General features: G+C 46.1%; 1 protein-coding gene across 8 annotated transcripts in view; it reads right to left on the reverse strand.

The window, feature by feature from the left end:
• The window catches only part of LOC135505297 (uncharacterized), a 117,118-nt gene that overhangs the window by 14,468 nt on the left and 83,375 nt on the right, over nt 1-19,275 (reverse strand). For all 8 annotated transcript variants that reach the window (XM_064924544.1, XM_064924545.1, XM_064924546.1 and 5 more), the window contains one exon: nt 8,937-9,152. In XM_064924544.1, coding sequence (XP_064780616.1) covers nt 8,937-9,152 — 216 coding nt within the window. The remainder of the gene's footprint in view (nt 1-8,936; nt 9,153-19,275) is intronic.

Below are 19,275 nucleotides of genomic sequence, written 5' to 3' on the forward strand. Positions count from 1 at the left end.
TAGTGATAGTGGGGTGGTCTGTGTAGTGATAGTGGGGTGGTCAGTGTAGTGGTAGTGGGGTGGTCAGTGTAATGATAGTGGGGTGGTCAGTGTAGTGGTAGTGGGGTGGTCAGTGTAGTGATAGTGGTGTGGTCAGTGTAGTGGTAGTGGGGTGGTCAGTGTAGTGATAGTGGGGTGGTCAGTGTAGTGGTAGTGGGGTGGTCAGTGTAGTGATAGTGTGGTGGTCAGTGTAGTGATAGTGGGGTGGTCAGTGTAGTGGTAGTGGGGTGGTCAGTGTAGTGATAGTGGGGTGGTCAATGTAGTGGTAGTGGGGTGGTCAGTGTAGTGATAGTGGGGTGGTCAGTGTAGTGGTAGTGGGGTGGTCAGTGTAGTGGTAGTGGGGTGGTCAGTGTAGTGATAGTTGGGTGGTCAGTGTGTTAAACTAGGTGGGTAGTGATAGTGGGGTGATTAGTGGGGTGGTCAGTGTAATGATAGTGGGGTGGTCAGTGTAGTGATAGTGGGGTGGTCAGTGTAGTGATAGTGGGGTGGTCAGTGTAGTGATAGTGGGGTGGTCAGTGTAGTGATAGTGGGGTGGTCAGTGTAGTGGCAGTGGGGTGGTCAGTGTAGTGGTAGTGGGGTGGTCAGTGTAGTGATAGTGGGGTGGTCAGTGTAGTGATAGTGGGGTGGACAGTGTAGTGGTAGTGGGGTGGTCAGTGTAGTGGTAGTGGGGTGGTCAATGTAGTGGTAGTGGGGTGGTCAGTGTAGTGATAGTGGGATGGTCAGTGTAGTGATAGTGGGGTGGTCAGTGTAGTGGTAGTGGGGTGGTCAGTGTAGTGGTAGTGGGGTGGTCAGTGTAGTGATAGTGGGGTGGTCAGTGTAGTGGTAGTGGGGTGGTCAGTGTAGTGATAGTGGGGTGGTCAGTGTGTTAAACTAGGTGGGTAGTGATAGTGGGGTAGTCAGTGTAGTGGTAGTGGGGTGGTCAGTGTAATGATAGTGGGGTGGTCAGTGTAGTGATAGTGGGGTGGTCAGTGTAGTGATAGTGGGGTGGTCAGTGTAGTCATAGTGGGGTGGTCAGTGTAGTGATAGTGGGGTGGTCAGTGTAGTGGCAGTGTGGTGGTCAGTGTAGTGGCAGTGGGGTGGTCAGTGTAGTGGTAGTGGGGTGGTCAGTGTAGTGAAAGTGGGGTGGTCAGTGTAGTGGTAGTGGGGTGGTCAGTGTAGTGATAGTGGGGTGGTCAGTGTAGTGGTAGCGGGTTGGTCAGTGGGGTGGTCAGTGTAGTGGTAGCGGGGTGGTCAGTGTAGTGGTAGTGGGGTTGTCAGTGTAGTGGTAGTGGGGTTGTCAGTGTAGTGGTAGTGAGGTGGTCAGTATAGTGATAGTGGGGTGGTAGTGGGGTGGTCAGTGTAGTGGTAGCGGGGTGGTCAGTGTAGTGGTAGCGGGTTGGTCAGTGTAGTGATAGTGGGGTGGTCAGTGTAGTGATAGTGGGGTGGTAGTGGGGTGGTCAGTGTAGTGGTAGCGGGGTGGTCAGTGTAGTGGTAGTGGGGTTGTCAGTGTAGTGGTAGTGGGGTTGTCAGTGTAGTGGTAGTGAGGTGGTCAGTGTAGTGGTAGTGGGGTGGTCAGTGTAGTGATAGTGGGTTGGTCAGTGTCGTGGTAGTGGGGTGGTCAGTGTAATGATAGTGGGGTGGTCAGTGTATTGATAGTGGGGTGGTCAGTGTAGTGGCAGTAGGGTGGTCAGTGTAGTGGTAGTGGGGTGGTCAGTGTAGTGATAGTGGGGTGGTCAGTGTAGTGATAGTGGGGTGGTCAGTGTAGTGATAGTGGGGTGGTCAGTGTAGTGGTAGTGGGGTGGTCAGTGTAGTGATAGTGGGGTGGTCAGTGTGTTAAACTAGGTGGGCAGTGATAGTGGTGTGGTCAGTGTAGTGATAGTGGGGTGGTCAGTGTAGTGATAGTGGGGTGGTCAGTGTGTTAAACTAGGTGGGTAGTGATAGTGGGGTGGTCAGTGTAGTGATAGTGGGGTGGGTCAGTGTGTTAAACTAGGTGGGTAGTGATAGTGGGGTGGTCAGTGTAATGATAGTGGGGTGGTCAGTGTAGTGATAGTGGGGTGGTCAGTGTAGTGATAGTGGGGTGGTCAGTGTAGTGGCAGTGGGTTGGTCAGTGTAGTGGCAGTGGGGTGGTCAGTGTAGTGGTAGTGGGGTGGTCAGTGTAGTGAAAGTGGGGTGGTCAGTGTAGTGATAGTGGGGTGGTCAGTGTAGTGATAGTGGGGTGGTCAGTGTGTTAAACTAGGTGGGTAGTGATAGTGGGGTGGTCAGTGTAGTGATAGTGGGGTGGTCAGTGTGTTAAACTAGGTGGGTAGTGATAGTGGGGTGGTCAGTGTTGTGATAGTGGGGTGGTCAGTGTAGTGAAAGTGGGGTGGTCAGTGTAGTGGTAGTGGGGTGGTCAGTGTAGTGATAGTGGGGTGGTCAGTGTAGTGGTAGCGGGTTGGTCAGTGGGGTGGTCAGTGTAGTGGTAGCGGGGTGGTCAGTGTAGTGGTAGTGGGGTTGTCAGTGTAGTGGTAGTGGGGTTGTCAGTGTAGTGGTAGTCAGGTGGTCAGTATAGTGATAGTGGGGTGGTAGTGGGGTGGTCAGTGTAGTGGTAGCGGGGTGGTCAGTGTAGTGGTAGCGGGTTGGTCAGTGTAGTGATAGTGGGGTGGTCAGTGTAGTGATAGTGGGGTGGTCAGTGTAGTGGTAGCGGGGTGGTCAGTGTAGTGGTAGTGGGGTTGTCAGTGTAGTGGTAGTGGGGTTGTCAGTGTAGTGGTAGTGAGGTGGTCAGTGTAGTGGTAGTGGGGTGGTCAGTGTAGTGATAGTGGGTTGGTCAGTGTCGTGGTAGTAGGGTGGTCAGTGTAATGATAGTGGGGTGGTCAGTGTATTGATAGTGGGGTGGTCAGTGTAGTGGCAGTGGGGTGGTCAGTGTAGTGGTAGTGGGGTGGTCAGTGTAGTGATAGTGGGGTGGTCAGTGTAGTGATAGTGGGGTGGTCAGTGTAGTGATAGTGGGGTGGTCAGTGTAGTGGTAGTGGGGTGGTCAGTGTAGTGATAGTGGGGTGGTCAGTGTGTTAAACTAGGTGGGCAGTGATAGTGGTGTGGTCAGTGTAGTGATAGTGGGGTGGTCAGTGTAGTGATAGTGGGGTGGTCAGTGTGTTAAACTAGGTGGGTAGTGATAGTGGGGTGGTCAGTGTAGTGATAGTGGGGTGGGTCAGTGTGTTAAACTAGGTGGGTAGTGATAGTGGGGTGGTCAGTGTAATGATAGTGGGGTGGTCAGTGTAGTGATAGTGGGGTGGTCAGTGTAGTGATAGTGGGGTGGTCAGTGTAGTGGCAGTGGGTTGGTCAGTGTAGTGGCAGTGGGGTGGTCAGTGTAGTGGTAGTGGGGTGGTCAGTGTAGTGAAAGTGGGGTGGTCAGTGTAGTGGTAGTGGGGTGGTCAGTGTAGTGATAGTGGGGTGGTCAGTGTGTTAAACTAGGTGGGTAGTTATAGTGGGGTGGTCAGTGTAGTGATAGTGGGGTGGTCAGTGTGTTAAACTAGGTGGGTAGTGATAGTGGGGTGGTCAGTGTTGTGATAGTGGGGTGGTCAGTGTAGTGATAGTGGGGTGGTCAGTGTAGTGGTAGTGGGGTGGTCAGTGTAGTGATAGTGGGGTGGTCAATGTAGTGGTAGTGGGGTGGTCAGTGTAGTGATAGTGGGGTGGTCAGTGTAGTGGTAGTGGGGTGGTCAGTGTAGTGGTAGTGGGGTGGTCAGTGTAGTGATAGTTGGGTGGTCAGTGTGTTAAACTAGGTGGGTAGTGATAGTGGGGTGATTAGTGGGGTGGTCAGTGTAATGATAGTGGGGTGGTCAGTGTAGTGATAGTGGGGTGGTCAGTGTAGTGATAGTGGGGTGGTCAGTGTAGTGATAGTGGGGTGGTCAGTGTAGTGATAGTGGGGTGGTCAGTGTAGTGGCAGTGGGGTGGTCAGTGTAGTGGTAGTGGGGTGGTCAGTGTAGTGATAGTGGGGTGGTCAGTGTAGTGATAGTGGGGTGGACAGTGTAGTGGTAGTGGGGTGGTCAGTGTAGTGGTAGTGGGGTGGTCAATGTAGTGGTAGTGGGGTGGTCAGTGTAGTGATAGTGGGATGGTCAGTGTAGTGATAGTGGGGTGGTCAGTGTAGTGGTAGTGGGGTGGTCAGTGTAGTGGTAGTGGGGTGGTCAGTGTAGTGATAGTGGGGTGGTCAGTGTAGTGGTAGTGGGGTGGTCAGTGTAGTGATAGTGGGGTGGTCAGTGTGTTAAACTAGGTGGGTAGTGATAGTGGGGTAGTCAGTGTAGTGGTAGTGGGGTGGTCAGTGTAATGATAGTGGGGTGGTCAGTGTAGTGATAGTGGGGTGGTCAGTGTAGTGATAGTGGGGTGGTCAGTGTAGTCATAGTGGGGTGGTCAGTGTAGTGATAGTGGGGTGGTCAGTGTAGTGGCAGTGTGGTGGTCAGTGTAGTGGCAGTGGGGTGGTCAGTGTAGTGGTAGTGGGGTGGTCAGTGTAGTGAAAGTGGGGTGGTCAGTGTAGTGGTAGTGGGGTGGTCAGTGTAGTGATAGTGGGGTGGTCAGTGTAGTGGTAGCGGGTTGGTCAGTGGGGTGGTCAGTGTAGTGGTAGCGGGGTGGTCAGTGTAGTGGTAGTGGGGTTGTCAGTGTAGTGGTAGTGGGGTTGTCAGTGTAGTGGTAGTGAGGTGGTCAGTATAGTGATAGTGGGGTGGTAGTGGGGTGGTCAGTGTAGTGGTAGCGGGGTGGTCAGTGTAGTGGTAGCGGGTTGGTCAGTGTAGTGATAGTGGGGTGGTCAGTGTAGTGATAGTGGGGTGGTAGTGGGGTGGTCAGTGTAGTGGTAGCGGGGTGGTCAGTGTAGTGGTAGTGGGGTTGTCAGTGTAGTGGTAGTGGGGTTGTCAGTGTAGTGGTAGTGAGGTGGTCAGTGTAGTGGTAGTGGGGTGGTCAGTGTAGTGATAGTGGGTTGGTCAGTGTCGTGGTAGTGGGGTGGTCAGTGTAATGATAGTGGGGTGGTCAGTGTATTGATAGTGGGGTGGTCAGTGTAGTGGCAGTGGGGTGGTCAGTGTAGTGGTAGTGGGGTGGTCAGTGTAGTGATAGTGGGGTGGTCAGTGTAGTGATAGTGGGGTGGTCAGTGTAGTGATAGTGGGGTGGTCAGTGTAGTGGTAGTGGGGTGGTCAGTGTAGTGATAGTGGGGTGGTCAGTGTGTTAAACTAGGTGGGCAGTGATAGTGGTGTGGTCAGTGTAGTGATAGTGGGGTGGTCAGTGTAGTGATAGTGGGGTGGTCAGTGTGTTAAACTAGGTGGGTAGTGATAGTGGGGTGGTCAGTGTAGTGATAGTGGGGTGGGTCAGTGTGTTAAACTAGGTGGGTAGTGATAGTGGGGTGGTCAGTGTAATGATAGTGGGGTGGTCAGTGTAGTGATAGTGGGGTGGTCAGTGTAGTGATAGTGGGGTGGTCAGTGTAGTGGCAGTGGGTTGGTCAGTGTAGTGGCAGTGGGGTGGTCAGTGTAGTGGTAGTGGGGTGGTCAGTGTAGTGAAAGTGGGGTGGTCAGTGTAGTGATAGTGGGGTGGTCAGTGTAGTGATAGTGGGGTGGTCAGTGTGTTAAACTAGGTGGGTAGTGATAGTGGGGTGGTCAGTGTAGTGATAGTGGGGTGGTCAGTGTGTTAAACTAGGTGGGTAGTGATAGTGGGGTGGTCAGTGTTGTGATAGTGGGGTGGTCAGTGTAGTGAAAGTGGGGTGGTCAGTGTAGTGGTAGTGGGGTGGTCAGTGTAGTGATAGTGGGGTGGTCAGTGTAGTGGTAGCGGGTTGGTCAGTGGGGTGGTCAGTGTAGTGGTAGCGGGGTGGTCAGTGTAGTGGTAGTGGGGTTGTCAGTGTAGTGGTAGTGGGGTTGTCAGTGTAGTGGTAGTCAGGTGGTCAGTATAGTGATAGTGGGGTGGTAGTGGGGTGGTCAGTGTAGTGGTAGCGGGGTGGTCAGTGTAGTGGTAGCGGGTTGGTCAGTGTAGTGATAGTGGGGTGGTCAGTGTAGTGATAGTGGGGTGGTCAGTGTAGTGGTAGCGGGGTGGTCAGTGTAGTGGTAGTGGGGTTGTCAGTGTAGTGGTAGTGGGGTTGTCAGTGTAGTGGTAGTGAGGTGGTCAGTGTAGTGGTAGTGGGGTGGTCAGTGTAGTGATAGTGGGTTGGTCAGTGTCGTGGTAGTAGGGTGGTCAGTGTAATGATAGTGGGGTGGTCAGTGTATTGATAGTGGGGTGGTCAGTGTAGTGGCAGTGGGGTGGTCAGTGTAGTGGTAGTGGGGTGGTCAGTGTAGTGATAGTGGGGTGGTCAGTGTAGTGATAGTGGGGTGGTCAGTGTAGTGATAGTGGGGTGGTCAGTGTAGTGGTAGTGGGGTGGTCAGTGTAGTGATAGTGGGGTGGTCAGTGTGTTAAACTAGGTGGGCAGTGATAGTGGTGTGGTCAGTGTAGTGATAGTGGGGTGGTCAGTGTAGTGATAGTGGGGTGGTCAGTGTGTTAAACTAGGTGGGTAGTGATAGTGGGGTGGTCAGTGTAGTGATAGTGGGGTGGGTCAGTGTGTTAAACTAGGTGGGTAGTGATAGTGGGGTGGTCAGTGTAATGATAGTGGGGTGGTCAGTGTAGTGATAGTGGGGTGGTCAGTGTAGTGATAGTGGGGTGGTCAGTGTAGTGGCAGTGGGTTGGTCAGTGTAGTGGCAGTGGGGTGGTCAGTGTAGTGGTAGTGGGGTGGTCAGTGTAGTGAAAGTGGGGTGGTCAGTGTAGTGGTAGTGGGGTGGTCAGTGTAGTGATAGTGGGGTGGTCAGTGTGTTAAACTAGGTGGGTAGTTATAGTGGGGTGGTCAGTGTAGTGATAGTGGGGTGGTCAGTGTGTTAAACTAGGTGGGTAGTGATAGTGGGGTGGTCAGTGTTGTGATAGTCGGGTGGTCAGTGTAGTGGTAGCGGGTTGGTCAGTGTAGTGATAGTGGGGTGGTCAGTGTAGTGATAGTGGGGTGGTAGTGGGGTGGTCAGTGTAGTGGTAGCAGGGTGGTCAGTGTAGTGGTAGTGGGGTTGTCAGTGTAGTGGTAGTGGGGTTGTCAGTGTAGTGGTAGTGAGGTGGTCAGTGTAGTGGTAGTGGGGTGGTCAGTGTAGTGATAGTGGGGTGGTCAGTGTCGTGGTAGTGGGGTGGTCAGTGTAATGATAGTGGGGTGGTCAGTGTATTGATAGTGGGGTGGTCAGTGTAGTGGTAGTGGGGTGGTCAGTGTAGTGATAGTGGGGTGGTCAGTGTAGTGATAGTGGGGTGGTCAGTGTAGTGATAGTGGGGTGGTAGTGGGGTGGTCAGTGTAGTGATAGTGGGGTGGTCAGTGTGTTTAACTAGGTGGGCAGTGATAGTGGTGTGGTCAGTGTAGTGATAGTGGGGTGGTCAGTGTAGTGATAGTGGGGTGGTCAGTGTGTTAAACTAGGTGGGTAGTGATAGTGGGGTGGTCAGTGTAGTGATAGTGGGGTGGGTCAGTGTGTTAAACTAGGTGGGTAGTGATAGTTGGGTGGTCAGTGTAGTGATAGTGGGGTGGTCAGTGTAGTGATAGTGGGGCTGTCAGTGTAGTGATAGTGGGGTGGTCAGTGTAGTGGTAGTGGGGTGGTCAGTGGAGTGATAGTGGGGTGTTCAGTGTAATGATAGTGGGGTGGTCAGTGTAGTTAAAGTGGGGTGGTCAGTGTAGTGATAGTGGGGTGGTCAGTGTGTTAAACTAGGTGGGTAGTGATAGTGGGGTGGTCAGTGTAGTGATAGTGGGGTGTTCAGTGTAGTGATAGTGGGGTGGTCAGTGTAGTGGTAGCGGGGTGTTCAGTGTAATGATAGTGGGGTGGTCAGTGTAGTTAAAGTGGGGTGGTCAGTGTAGTGATAGTGGGGTGGTCAGTGTAGTGATAGTGGGGTGGTCAGTGTAGTGATAGTGGGGTGGTCAGTGTAGTGGTAGTGGGGTGGTCAGTGTAGTGGTAGTGGGGTGGTCAGTGTAGTGATAGTGGGGTGGTCAGTGTAGTTTTAGTGGGGTGGTCAGTGTAGTGATAGTGGGGTGGTCAGTGTAGTGGTAGTGTAGTGATAGTGGGGTGGTCAGTGTGTTAAACTAGGTGGGTAGTGATAGTGGTGTGGTCAGTGTAGTGATAGTGGGGTGGTCAGTGTAATGATAGTGGGGTGGTCAGTGTGTAAAACTAGGTGGGTAGTGATAGTGGGGTGGTCAGTGTAGTGATAGTGGGGTGGGTCAGTGTGTTAAACTAGGTGGGTAGTGATAGTGGGGTGGTCAGTGTAGTGATAGTGGGGTGGTCAGTGTAGTGATAGTGGGGCTGTCAGTGTAGTGATAGTGGGGTGGTCAGTGTAGTAATAGTGGGGTGTTCAGTGTAGTGATAGTGGGGTGGTCAGTGTAGTGGTAGCGGGGTGGTCAGTGTAGTGGTAGTGGGGTGTTCAGTGTAGTGATAGTGGGGTGGTCAGTGTATTGGTAGCGGGGTGGTCAGTGTAGTGGTAGCGGGGTGGTCAGTGTATTGATAGTGGGGTGGTCAGTGTAGTGATAGTGTGGTGGTCAGTGTAGTGGTAGTGGGGTGGTCAGTGTAGTGATAGTGTGGTGGTCAGTGTAGTGGTAGTGGGGTGGTCAGTGTAGTGATAGTGGGGTGGTCAGTGTAGTGGTAGTGGGGTGGTCAGTGTATTGATAGTGGGGTGGTCAGTGTAGTGATAGTGTGGTGGTCAGTGTAGTGGTAGTGGGGTGGTCAGTGTAGTGATAGTGTGGTGGTCAGTGTAGTGGTAGTGGGGTGGTAGTGGGGTGGTCAATGTAGTGGTAGTGGGGTGGTCAGTGTAGTGGTAGTGGGGTGGTCAGTGTAGTGGTAGTGGGGTGGTCAGTGTTGTGATAGTGGGGTGGTCAGGTATTAGGTTGCAGGTATTAGTGAGGTGAGGGGAACTTGCATTAGTGTCTGTGATGTGTTACTTACCTGAGGTAAATGAGTGACACTTGTTCACTTGACTGAGCCAGTCCTGACCACCACTATAGACAGAGGAGAAAGGAGGAGAGACAGAGGAGTGGAGGGAGAATGGAGGGATGGAGGAGGAGTTGTGGAGGGAGAAAGGAGAGATGGAGGAGTGCAAGGAGGAAGGGCTGTTCTCCCTGGATCTACCACACAGTTTATGTCTCAGGGAGTAATAGTTATCTGAGAGAGAGAGACAGAGGGGGGAGAGAGAGACAGGGGGATAGAGAGAGTGTGGAACAGCGAGAGAGAGGCAGCGGGATGGGGGGAGAAAAGGGAGAGCGATCGGAGAGAGACGGGGAGAGGGAGAGAGGAGGGGGTGCGAAACAGAGGGAGGAGGGGGGGGGAAACAGGCGAGAGAGATTAGGGGAGTGAGCGAGACAGAGAGGAGAGAGACAAAGAGGGGAGAGAAGTGGGAGAGGGACAGAGGGAGGAGAGGAAGGGGAGCGATGGATGGTGAGAGATAGGGGGGGTAGAGAAAATAAAAATGTTGTCACCATTTGTAATGAAGCCACAAAACATCCCTGCAAGTCAAAGCAGTGGAAACCCAAGAGCTGAACCCTGAAAAGAGTCCTGAATGTCAGTTATAAAACAGAGACAGATCCTGACCAAGCTCAGCGACCACCAATTGGATAAAAAGGGAGACACAAAAAGACATGGCTAACCAAAGAGCAGAGCCTTTGTGGTCTCTGCAACACAGGGGATAACATTTTTAAAAAAACGAAATGTTAAAATTCAGCTCGAGCGAGAGCCCCAGCATCATATGGACACATTGACACACCATGATCCATTTGAGGCTACAGACATGAGAGCATAGAACTCAGATATAACCTATAGGTCAATGTAGCAGTAGGTCTATAACTCAGAGATAGCCTATAGGTCAATGTAGCAGTAGGTCTATAACTCAGATATAACCTATAGGTCAATGTAGCAGTAGGTTTATAACTCAGAGATAACCTATAGGTCAATGTAGCAGTAGGTCTATAACTCAGAGATAGCCTATAGGTCAATGTAGCAGTAGGTCTATAACTCAGAGATAACCTATAGGTCAATGTAGCAGTAGGTCTATAACTCAGAGATAGCCTATAGGTCAATGTAGCAGTAGGTCTATAACTCAGAGATAACCTATAGGTCAATGTAGCAGTAGGTCTATAACTCAGAGATAACCTATAGGTCAATGTAGCAGTAGGTCTATAACTCAGAGATAGCCTATAGGTCAATGTAGCAGTAGGTCTATAACTCAGAGATAACCTATAGACCAATGTAGCAGTAGGTCTATAACTCAGAGATAACCTATAGACCAATGTAGCAGTAGGTCTATAACTCAAAGATAACCTATAGGTCAATGTAGCAGTAGGTCTATAACTCAGAGATAACCTATAGGTCAATGTCGCAGTAGGTCTATAACTCAGAGATAGCCTATAGGTCAATGTAGCAGTAGGTCTATAACTCAGAGATAACCTATAGGTCAATGTAGCAGTAGGTCTATAACTCAGAGATAACCTATAGGTCAATGTAGCAGTAGGTCTATAACTCAGAGATAACCTATAGGTCAATGTAGCAGTAGGTCTATAACTCAGAGATAACCTATAGGTCAATGTAGCAGTAGGTCTATAACTCAGAGATAACCTATAGGTCAATGTAGCAGTAGTTCTATAACTCAGAGATAGCCTATAGGTCAATGTAGCAGTAGGTCTATAACTCAGAGATAGCCTATAGGTCAATGTAGCAGTAGGTCTATAACTCAGAGATAACCTATAGGTCAATGTAGCAGTAGGTCTATAACTCAGAGATAACCTATAGGTCAATGTAGCAGTAGGTCTATAACTCAGAGATAACCTATAGGTCAATGTAGCAGTAGGTCTATAACTCAGAGATAACATATAGGTCAATGTAGCAGTAGGTCTATAACTCAGAGATAACCTATAGGTCAATGTAGGTGTGGCAGTAGGTCTATAACTCAGAGATAGCCTATAGACCAATGTAGCAGTAGGTCTATAACTCAGAGATAACCTATAGGTCAATGTAGCAGTAGGTCTATAACTCAGAGATAGCCTATAGGTCAATGTAGCAGTAGGTCTATAACTCAGAGATAACCTATAGGTCAATGTAGCAGTAGGTCTATAACTCAGATAGCCTATAGGTCAATGTAGCAGTAGGTCTATAACTCAGAGATAGCCTATAGGTCAATGTAGCAGTAGGTCTGTAACTCAGAGATAGCCTATAGGTCAATGTAGCAGTAGGTCTATAACTCAGAGATAACCTATAGGTCAATGTAGCAGTAGGTCTATAACTCAGATAGCCTATAGGTCAATGTAGCCAATTGCATGCTACCTCAAAACTTGAGACATCTGTGGCATTGTGTTGTGTGACAAAACTACACATTTTAGAGTGGCCTTTTATTGTCCCCAACATAAGGTGCACCTGTGTAATTATCATGCTGTTTAATCAGATTCTTCATATGCCACATCTGTCAGGAGGATGGATTATCAAAGGAGAAATGCTCACTAAAAATGAGAGAGAAATAAGCTTTTTGTGCATACAGAACATTTCTGGGATCTTTTATCCTTTTACAGGGACCAAATCAGCGGAAATTCCAGAGCGCCAACTAATAGTACTCGATACAACTCAAACTTTCATTAAAACTCACATGCAAGGTACTCAATTAAAGCCACACACATGTCCATTTATGAACACCGTGAAATCCAGGAAAAAAGTCACGTTTCCCAACGCATTTTTTAAAATTAAAAAAGTTGCCTATAAACTTTGACAAAACACTTCAAACTACTACTGTAATCCAACTTTAGGTATTAGTAAACGATAATAAACGATCAAATTGATCATGGAGCGATCTGTATTCAATAGCAACAAGTTTGGAAAACGAAGTCCACTTTCCCACTTCCATTTTTTCCAGCTGTGGACCCGAAGACAGGATGTGCCTATAACTCATCTGACCAAGGATAAAGTTGCCTGGAAATCACAACACTGGCGACATCGTGTGGAAGCTGTAGGAACTGCAAGCCCAGTCCCATCTATTATTGCGTGCAATAGACAATACAGAGACTGGCGGATGGATTTTTTTCTTCTGCGATTTTGTGATCAGGTTTTCTTGCGATTTTGATCATAGTCACAGACACCACTGAACCAGTTCTAGAAACTTCAGAGTGTTTTCTATGCACACATACTAATCATATGCATATACTATATTCCTGGCATGAGTAGCAGGACGTTGAAATGTTGCGCGATTTTTAACAAGAAGTTTTGAAAATTTGCAGCAGCCATAACAGGATTTATTTCAGCTCATGAAACATGGGACCAACACTTTACATGTTCCGTTTATATTTTTGGTCAGTATACTCTACCAGTCAAAGGTTTGGACACACCTACTCATTCCAGGGTTTTACTTTATTTGTTACTATTTCCTACATTGTAGAATAATAGCGAAGATGTCAAAACTATGAAATAGCACATATGGACTCATGTAGTAACCCAAATATATTTTATTTTTGAGATTCTTCAAAGTATTCTCTCAACCATTTTCATGAGGTAGTCACCTGGAATGCATTTCATTTAACAGGTGTGACTTGTTAAAAGTTAATATGTGGAATTTCTTTCCTTCTTAATGCATTTGAGGTAGGGGTGGTATACAGAAGATAGTCCTATTTGGTAAAAGTTCATATTATTGCAAGAACGACAGTCCATAATTACTTTAAGACAGGAAGGTCAGTCAATCCGCAAAATTTCAAGAACTCAAGTGCAGTCGCAAAAACCATCAAGCGCTATGATGAAACTGGCTCTTATGAGGACTGCCACCAGAAAGGACCCAGCGTCTGCTGCAGAGAATACGTTCATTAGAGTTCCATCCTCAGAAATTGAAGCCCAAATAAATGCTTCACAGAGTTCAAGTAACAGACACATCTCAACATCAACTGTTCAGAGGAGACTGTGTGAATCAGGCCTTCATGGTTGAATTGCTGCAAAGAAACCACTACTAAAGGACACCAATAAGAAGAAGAGACTTGCTGGGCCAAGAAACACGATGTCATGACTGTCCAGTAGAATCCAAATAGTTCAGATCAGGTTTGCAATGAATAACTTCAATCAGACCTCCTCTCACCCGTAGAGGGGGAAGGAAAGAACAAGAGGGGATTAACAACTCATATCCTGTTGTAAATCAAGGGAGAAGATCCAGGCCTGCCCTCTCCAAATTCACCAAAGGAATGTGCTTTGTCTCCACAGACCTTTTCCTGCAGAAACTCTAACACGTTGAAAAGCAACTACTGGAACTATATTTCTAACATAGAACGTGGGAAATGGGTTAGGGTTAGGTCATCTATAGAACACTAATGCATTTTGTTTGTTATTTTGTGATGTTGTTAAAAATATTATGAAGGAAATACTGTAACTTGGAAAGTATACCCACTACATATATGATGGTTCCATACTATGCATTGTGCATATAATATGAACAATTTTGAAAGCGTTTAAAAAAAAGAGAGATGTGATTTTAGAATCTATAAGAGATAATTGTTTTCCACAACTTTGTACAGTGAGCCGTCACCGCCCCGAGAACGTGTCAGCCTGCCGGAACCACCCCTTTCAAGCAAAAGACCATGTTAGACCATGAATTGGAGACTTACAAGCGTACCGCAAAAAGGCCCAGCCCCCTTTCCAAGTCTACCCTGTTCACGAGAGACCCGCTGCGGACCAAGGCATTTCAATTTCATGTGAATGCATTCATGATTTCTTACTCAAAGCGGGTTGCAGTTTGTAACCCGTATAAGTATATAGTGACAGTGGCCAGCTGTCTACACAGTTCTGATAAGCGACTGCTGTTCAATCAGACCATAGGAACTTGGCAGTAGCTGTCACTGAGTGCTTCTCTGAGTCCACCTAGTGGTAACTTCTATACCTGCACCTTCTCCATCAAATCAAATTTTATTTGTCACATACACATGGTTAGCAGATGTTAATGCGAGTGTAGCGAAATGCTTGTGCTTCTAGTTCCGACAATGCAGTAATAACCAACAAGTTATCTAACTAACAATTCCAAAACTATTGTCTTATACACAGTGGAAGGGGATAAAGAACATGTACATAAAGATATATGATTGAGTGATGGTACAGAACAGCATAGGCAAGATACAGTAGATGGTATCGAGTACAGTATATACATATGAGATGAGTATGTAAACAAAGTGGCATAGTTAAAGTGGCTAGTGATACATGTATTACATAAAGATGCAGTAGATGATATAGAGTACAGTATATACGTATGCATATGAGATGAATAATGTAGGGTAAGTAACATTATATAAGGTATCATTGTTTAAAGTGGCTAGTGATATATTTTACATCATTTCCCATCAATTCCCATTATTAAAGTGGCTGGAGTTGAGTCAGTGTGTTGGCAGCAGCCACTCAATTTTAGTGGTTGCTGTTTAACAGTCTGATGGCCTTGAGATAGAAGCTGTTTTTCAGTCTCTCGGTCCCAGCTTTGATGCACCTGTACTGACCTCGCCTTCTGGATGATAGCGGGGTGAACAGGCAGTGGCTCGGGTGGTTGATGTCCTTGATGATCTTTATGGCTTTCCTGTAACATCGGGTGGTGTAGGTGTCCTGGAGGGCAGGTAGTTTGCCCCCGGTGATGCGTTGTGCAGACCTCACTACCCTCTGGAGAGCCTTACGGTTGTGGGTGGAGCAGTTGCCATACCAGGCGGTGATACAGCCCGCCAGGATGCTCTCGATTGTGCATCTGTAGAAGTTTGTGAGTGCTTTTGGTGACAAGCCAAATTTCTTCAGCCTCCTGAGGTTGAAGAGGTGCTGCTGCGCCTTCTTCACGATGCTGTCTGTGTGAGTGGACCAATTCAGTTTGTCTGTGATGTGTATGCCGAGGACCTTAAAACTTACTACCCTCTCCACTACTGTTCCATCGATGTGGATAGGGGGTGTTCCTCTGCTGTTTCCTGAAGTCCACAATCATCTCCTTAGTTTTGTTGACGTTGAGTGTGAGGTTATTGTCCTGACACCACACTCCGAGGGCCCTCACCTCTTCCCTGTAGGCCGTCTCGTCGTTGTTGGTAATCAAGCCTACCACTGTTGTGTCGTCCGCAAACTTGATGATTGAGTTGGAGGCGTGCGTGGCCACGCAGTCGTGGGTGAACAGGGAGTACAGGAGAGGGCTCAGAACGCACCCTTGTGGGGCCCCAGTATTGAGGATCAGCGGGGTGGAGATGTTGTTGCCTACACTCACCACCTGGGGGCGGCCCGTCAGGAAGTCCAGTACCCAGTTGCACAGGGCGGGGTCGAGACCCAGTGTCTCGCGCTTGATGACGAGCTTGGAGGGTACTATGGCGTTAAATGCAGAGCTGTAGTCGATGAACAGCATTCTCACATAGGTATTCCTCTTGTCCAGATGGTTTAGGGCAGTGTGCAGTGTGGTTGAGATTGCATCGTCTGTGGACCTATTTGGGCGGTAAGCAAATTGGAGTGGGTCTAGGGTGTCAGGTAGTTAGATGTCCATTTGACAGGACATCAAACAGGTATTCTACGAAGCAGTGGTTCCCAAACTTTTTTTAGCCCTGGCACACGTTGATGTGATGTGACATTCTGCGTCACACCTAAAAAAGGCCTAATCATTTATTTTGGTGGTAATGACCTCCATCTCATCTGATCCATACTGCAAACAATCAATTTTCTGTGCATTTTTTACTTGCACATTAAATAGGGTTTATGTTGAAAGTGTCAAAGTATGTATTGATAATTTGTGTGTACCACTTTAAGATCGTGCCATGAATCTGTGCCAGAAAGAAGAAAATGTAGCTCCTGTAAAATCTGTTTTTCGATTTTAACAGGTTGGGAGACAGATGGCCTGTGTTCTGCATTGTAACGGTGTGACTACAGACACTAACGGGTTGGGAAACAGACGACCTGTGTTCTGCATTGTAAAGGTGTGACTACGGACACCAACGGGTTGGGAAACAGACAACCTGTGTTCTGCATTTTAAAGGTGTGACTACGGACACAAAGCCATGCTCCGTTAGTTTCTATAGCAGAGGCTGTGGTATAGCTAAGCCCAGAGCCACATCTGAATAAATAACTGATTTATTCTATCTTGTCCATGCTACTGGTTTTCACAGACAACGTAAAGTGATAAAGCAGACTGCTGGTGATGTGCACCCCTCAGGTGATGTAACAGCCTGAGCACACTGGACTGGAACCACCTATACAGATGCAACCATGTAACATACAGGTGTAACCATGTAATGTACTATGTGACTAATGCTCGTGCTCCAAAGTCAACACTACATGTCCACAGGTCACCTTTATAAGTGTTCCATTTAAAAATAACTGATTAGGAAAAGTTTAGCAGCAAACCTGTACACTAGTAGAGTGATAGTGTATTAGAGTACCAAGAATACCAGTAGTATAGTATATTAGAGTACCAGAATACCAGTGGTATAGTGTATTAGAGTCACAGTATACCAGTGGTATAGTGTATTAGAGTACCAGAATACCCATGGTATAGTGATAGTATATTAGAGTACCCATATACCAGTAGTATGATAATAGTGTATTAGAGTACCAGAATACCAGTAGTATAGTGTATTAGAGTACCAGAATACCCATGGTAAAGTGATAGTATATTAGAGTACCCATATACCAGTAGTATGATAATAGTATATTAGAGTACCAGAATACCAGTGGTATAGTGTATTAGAGTCACAGTATACCAGTGGTATAGTGTATTAGAGTACCGGAATACCAGTAGTATAGTATATTTGAGTACCAGAATACCCATGGTAAAGTGATAGTATATTAGAGTACCAGAATACCAGTGGTATAGTGTATTAGAGTCACAGTATACCAGTGGTATAGTGTATTAGAGTCACAGTATACCAGTGGTATAGTATATTAGAGTACCAGAATACCAGTGGTATAGTGTATTAGAGTACCAGTATACCAGTGGTATAGTGTATGAGAGTACCATAATACCAGTAGTATAGTGTATGAGAGTACCAGTATACCAGTAGTATAGTGTATTAGAGTACATATATACCAGTAGTATAGTGTATTAGAGTACCAGAATACCAGTAGTATAGTGTATTAGAGTACCAGAGTACCAGTAGTATAGTGTATTAGAGTACCAGAATACCAGTGTTGTAGTGTATTAGAGTACCAGAATACCAGTAGTATAGTGTATTAGAGTACCAGTATACCAGTAGTATAGTGTATTAGAGTACCAAGAATACCAGTGGTATAGTGTATTAGAGTACTAGTTTACCATTGGTGTAGTGTATTAGAGTACCAGAATACCAGTATTATAGTGTATTAGAGTACCAGAACACCAGTAGTATAGTGTATTAGAGTACCAGAATACCAGTGGTATAGTGTATTAGAGTACCAGAATAACAATAGTATAGTGTATTAGAGTACCAGACTACCAATCGTATAGTGTATTAGAGTACCAGAATACCAGTAGTATAGTGATAGTATATAGGAGTACCCATATACCAGTAGTATAGTGTACTAGAGTACCAGAATACCAGTAGTATAGTGTATGAGAGTACCAGTATACCAGTAGTATAGTGATAGTATATTAGAGTACCCATATACCAGTAATATAGTGTATTAGAGTACACATATAACAGTAGTATAGTGTATTAGAGTACCAGAATACCAGTAGTATAGTGTATTAGAGTACCAGAGTACCAGTAGTATAGTGTATTAGAGTACCAGAATACCAGTGTTGTAGTGTATTAGAGTACCAGAATACCAGTAGTATAGTGTATTAGAGTACCAGAACACCAGTAGCATAGTGTATTAGAGTACCAGAATACCAGTCGTATAGTGATAGTGTATTAGAGTACCAGTATACCAGTGTTGTAGTGTATTAGAGTACCAGAATACCAGTAGTATAGTGTATTAGAGTACCAGAACACCAGTAGCATAGTGTATTAGTGTACCAGAATAACAGTGGTATAATGATAGTGTATTAGAGTACCAGAATACCAGTAGTATAGCATATTAGAGTACCATAATACCAGTAGTATAGTGTATTAGAGTACAAGAATACCAGTAGTATAGTGAATTAGAGTACCAGAAAACCAGTAGTATAGTGTATTAGAGTACCAGACTACCAATCGTAAAGTGTATTAGAGTACCAGAATACCAGTAGTATAGTGATTTAGAGTACCCATATACCAGTAGTATAGTGTATTAGAGTACCCATATATCAGTAGTATAGTGTATTAGAGTACACATATACCAGTAATATAGTGTATTAGAGTACCAGAACACCAGTAGCATAGTGTATTAGAGTACCAGAATAACAGTGGTATAATGATAGTGTATTAGAGTACCAGAATACCAGTAGTATAGTGTATTAGAGTACAAGAATACCAGTAGTATAGTGAATTAGAGTACCAGAAAACCAGTAGTATAGTGTATTAGAGTACCAGACTACCAATCGTATAATGTATTAGAGTACCAGAATACCAGTAGTATAGTGTATTAGAGTACCCATATACCAGTAGTATAGTGTATTAGAGTACCCATATACCAGTAGTATAGTGTATTAGAGTACACATATACCAGTAATATAGTGTATTAGAGTACCAGAATACCAGTAGTATAGTGTATTAGAGTACCAGAATACCAGTGGTATAGTGATAGTGTATTAGAGTACCAGTATACCAGTGGTGTAGTGTATTAGAGTACCAGAACACCAGCAGTATAGTTTATTAGCGTACCATTATACCAGTGGTATAGTGATAGTGTATTAGAGTACCAGAATAACAGTGGTATAATGATAGTGTATTAGAGTACCAGAATACCAGTATTATAGCGTATTAGAGTACCACAATACCAGTAGTATAGTGTATTAGAGTACAAGAATACCAGTAGTATAGTGAATTAGAGTACCAGAAAACCAGTAGTATAGTGTATTAGAGTACCAGACTACCAATCGTATAGTGTATTAGAGTACCAGAATACCAGTAGTATAGTGATAGTATATAGGAGTACCACAATACCAGTAATATAGTGTATTAGAGTACCAGAATAACAGTAGTATAGTGATAGTATATTAGAGTACCCATATACCAGTAGTATAGTGTATTAGAGTACCAGTATACCAGTAGTATAGTGTATTAGAGTACCAGAATACCAGTAGTATAGTGTATTAGAGTACCCATATACCAGTAGTATAGTGTATTAGAGTACCAGTATACCAGTAGTATAGTGATAGTATATTAGAGTACCCATATACCAGTAGTATAGTGTATTAGAGTACCAGAATACCAGT

Source organism: Oncorhynchus masou, chromosome 18 (genome assembly GCF_036934945.1).
Source record: "Oncorhynchus masou masou isolate Uvic2021 chromosome 18, UVic_Omas_1.1, whole genome shotgun sequence".
NCBI classification, from domain to species: domain Eukaryota; kingdom Metazoa; phylum Chordata; class Actinopteri; order Salmoniformes; family Salmonidae; genus Oncorhynchus; species Oncorhynchus masou.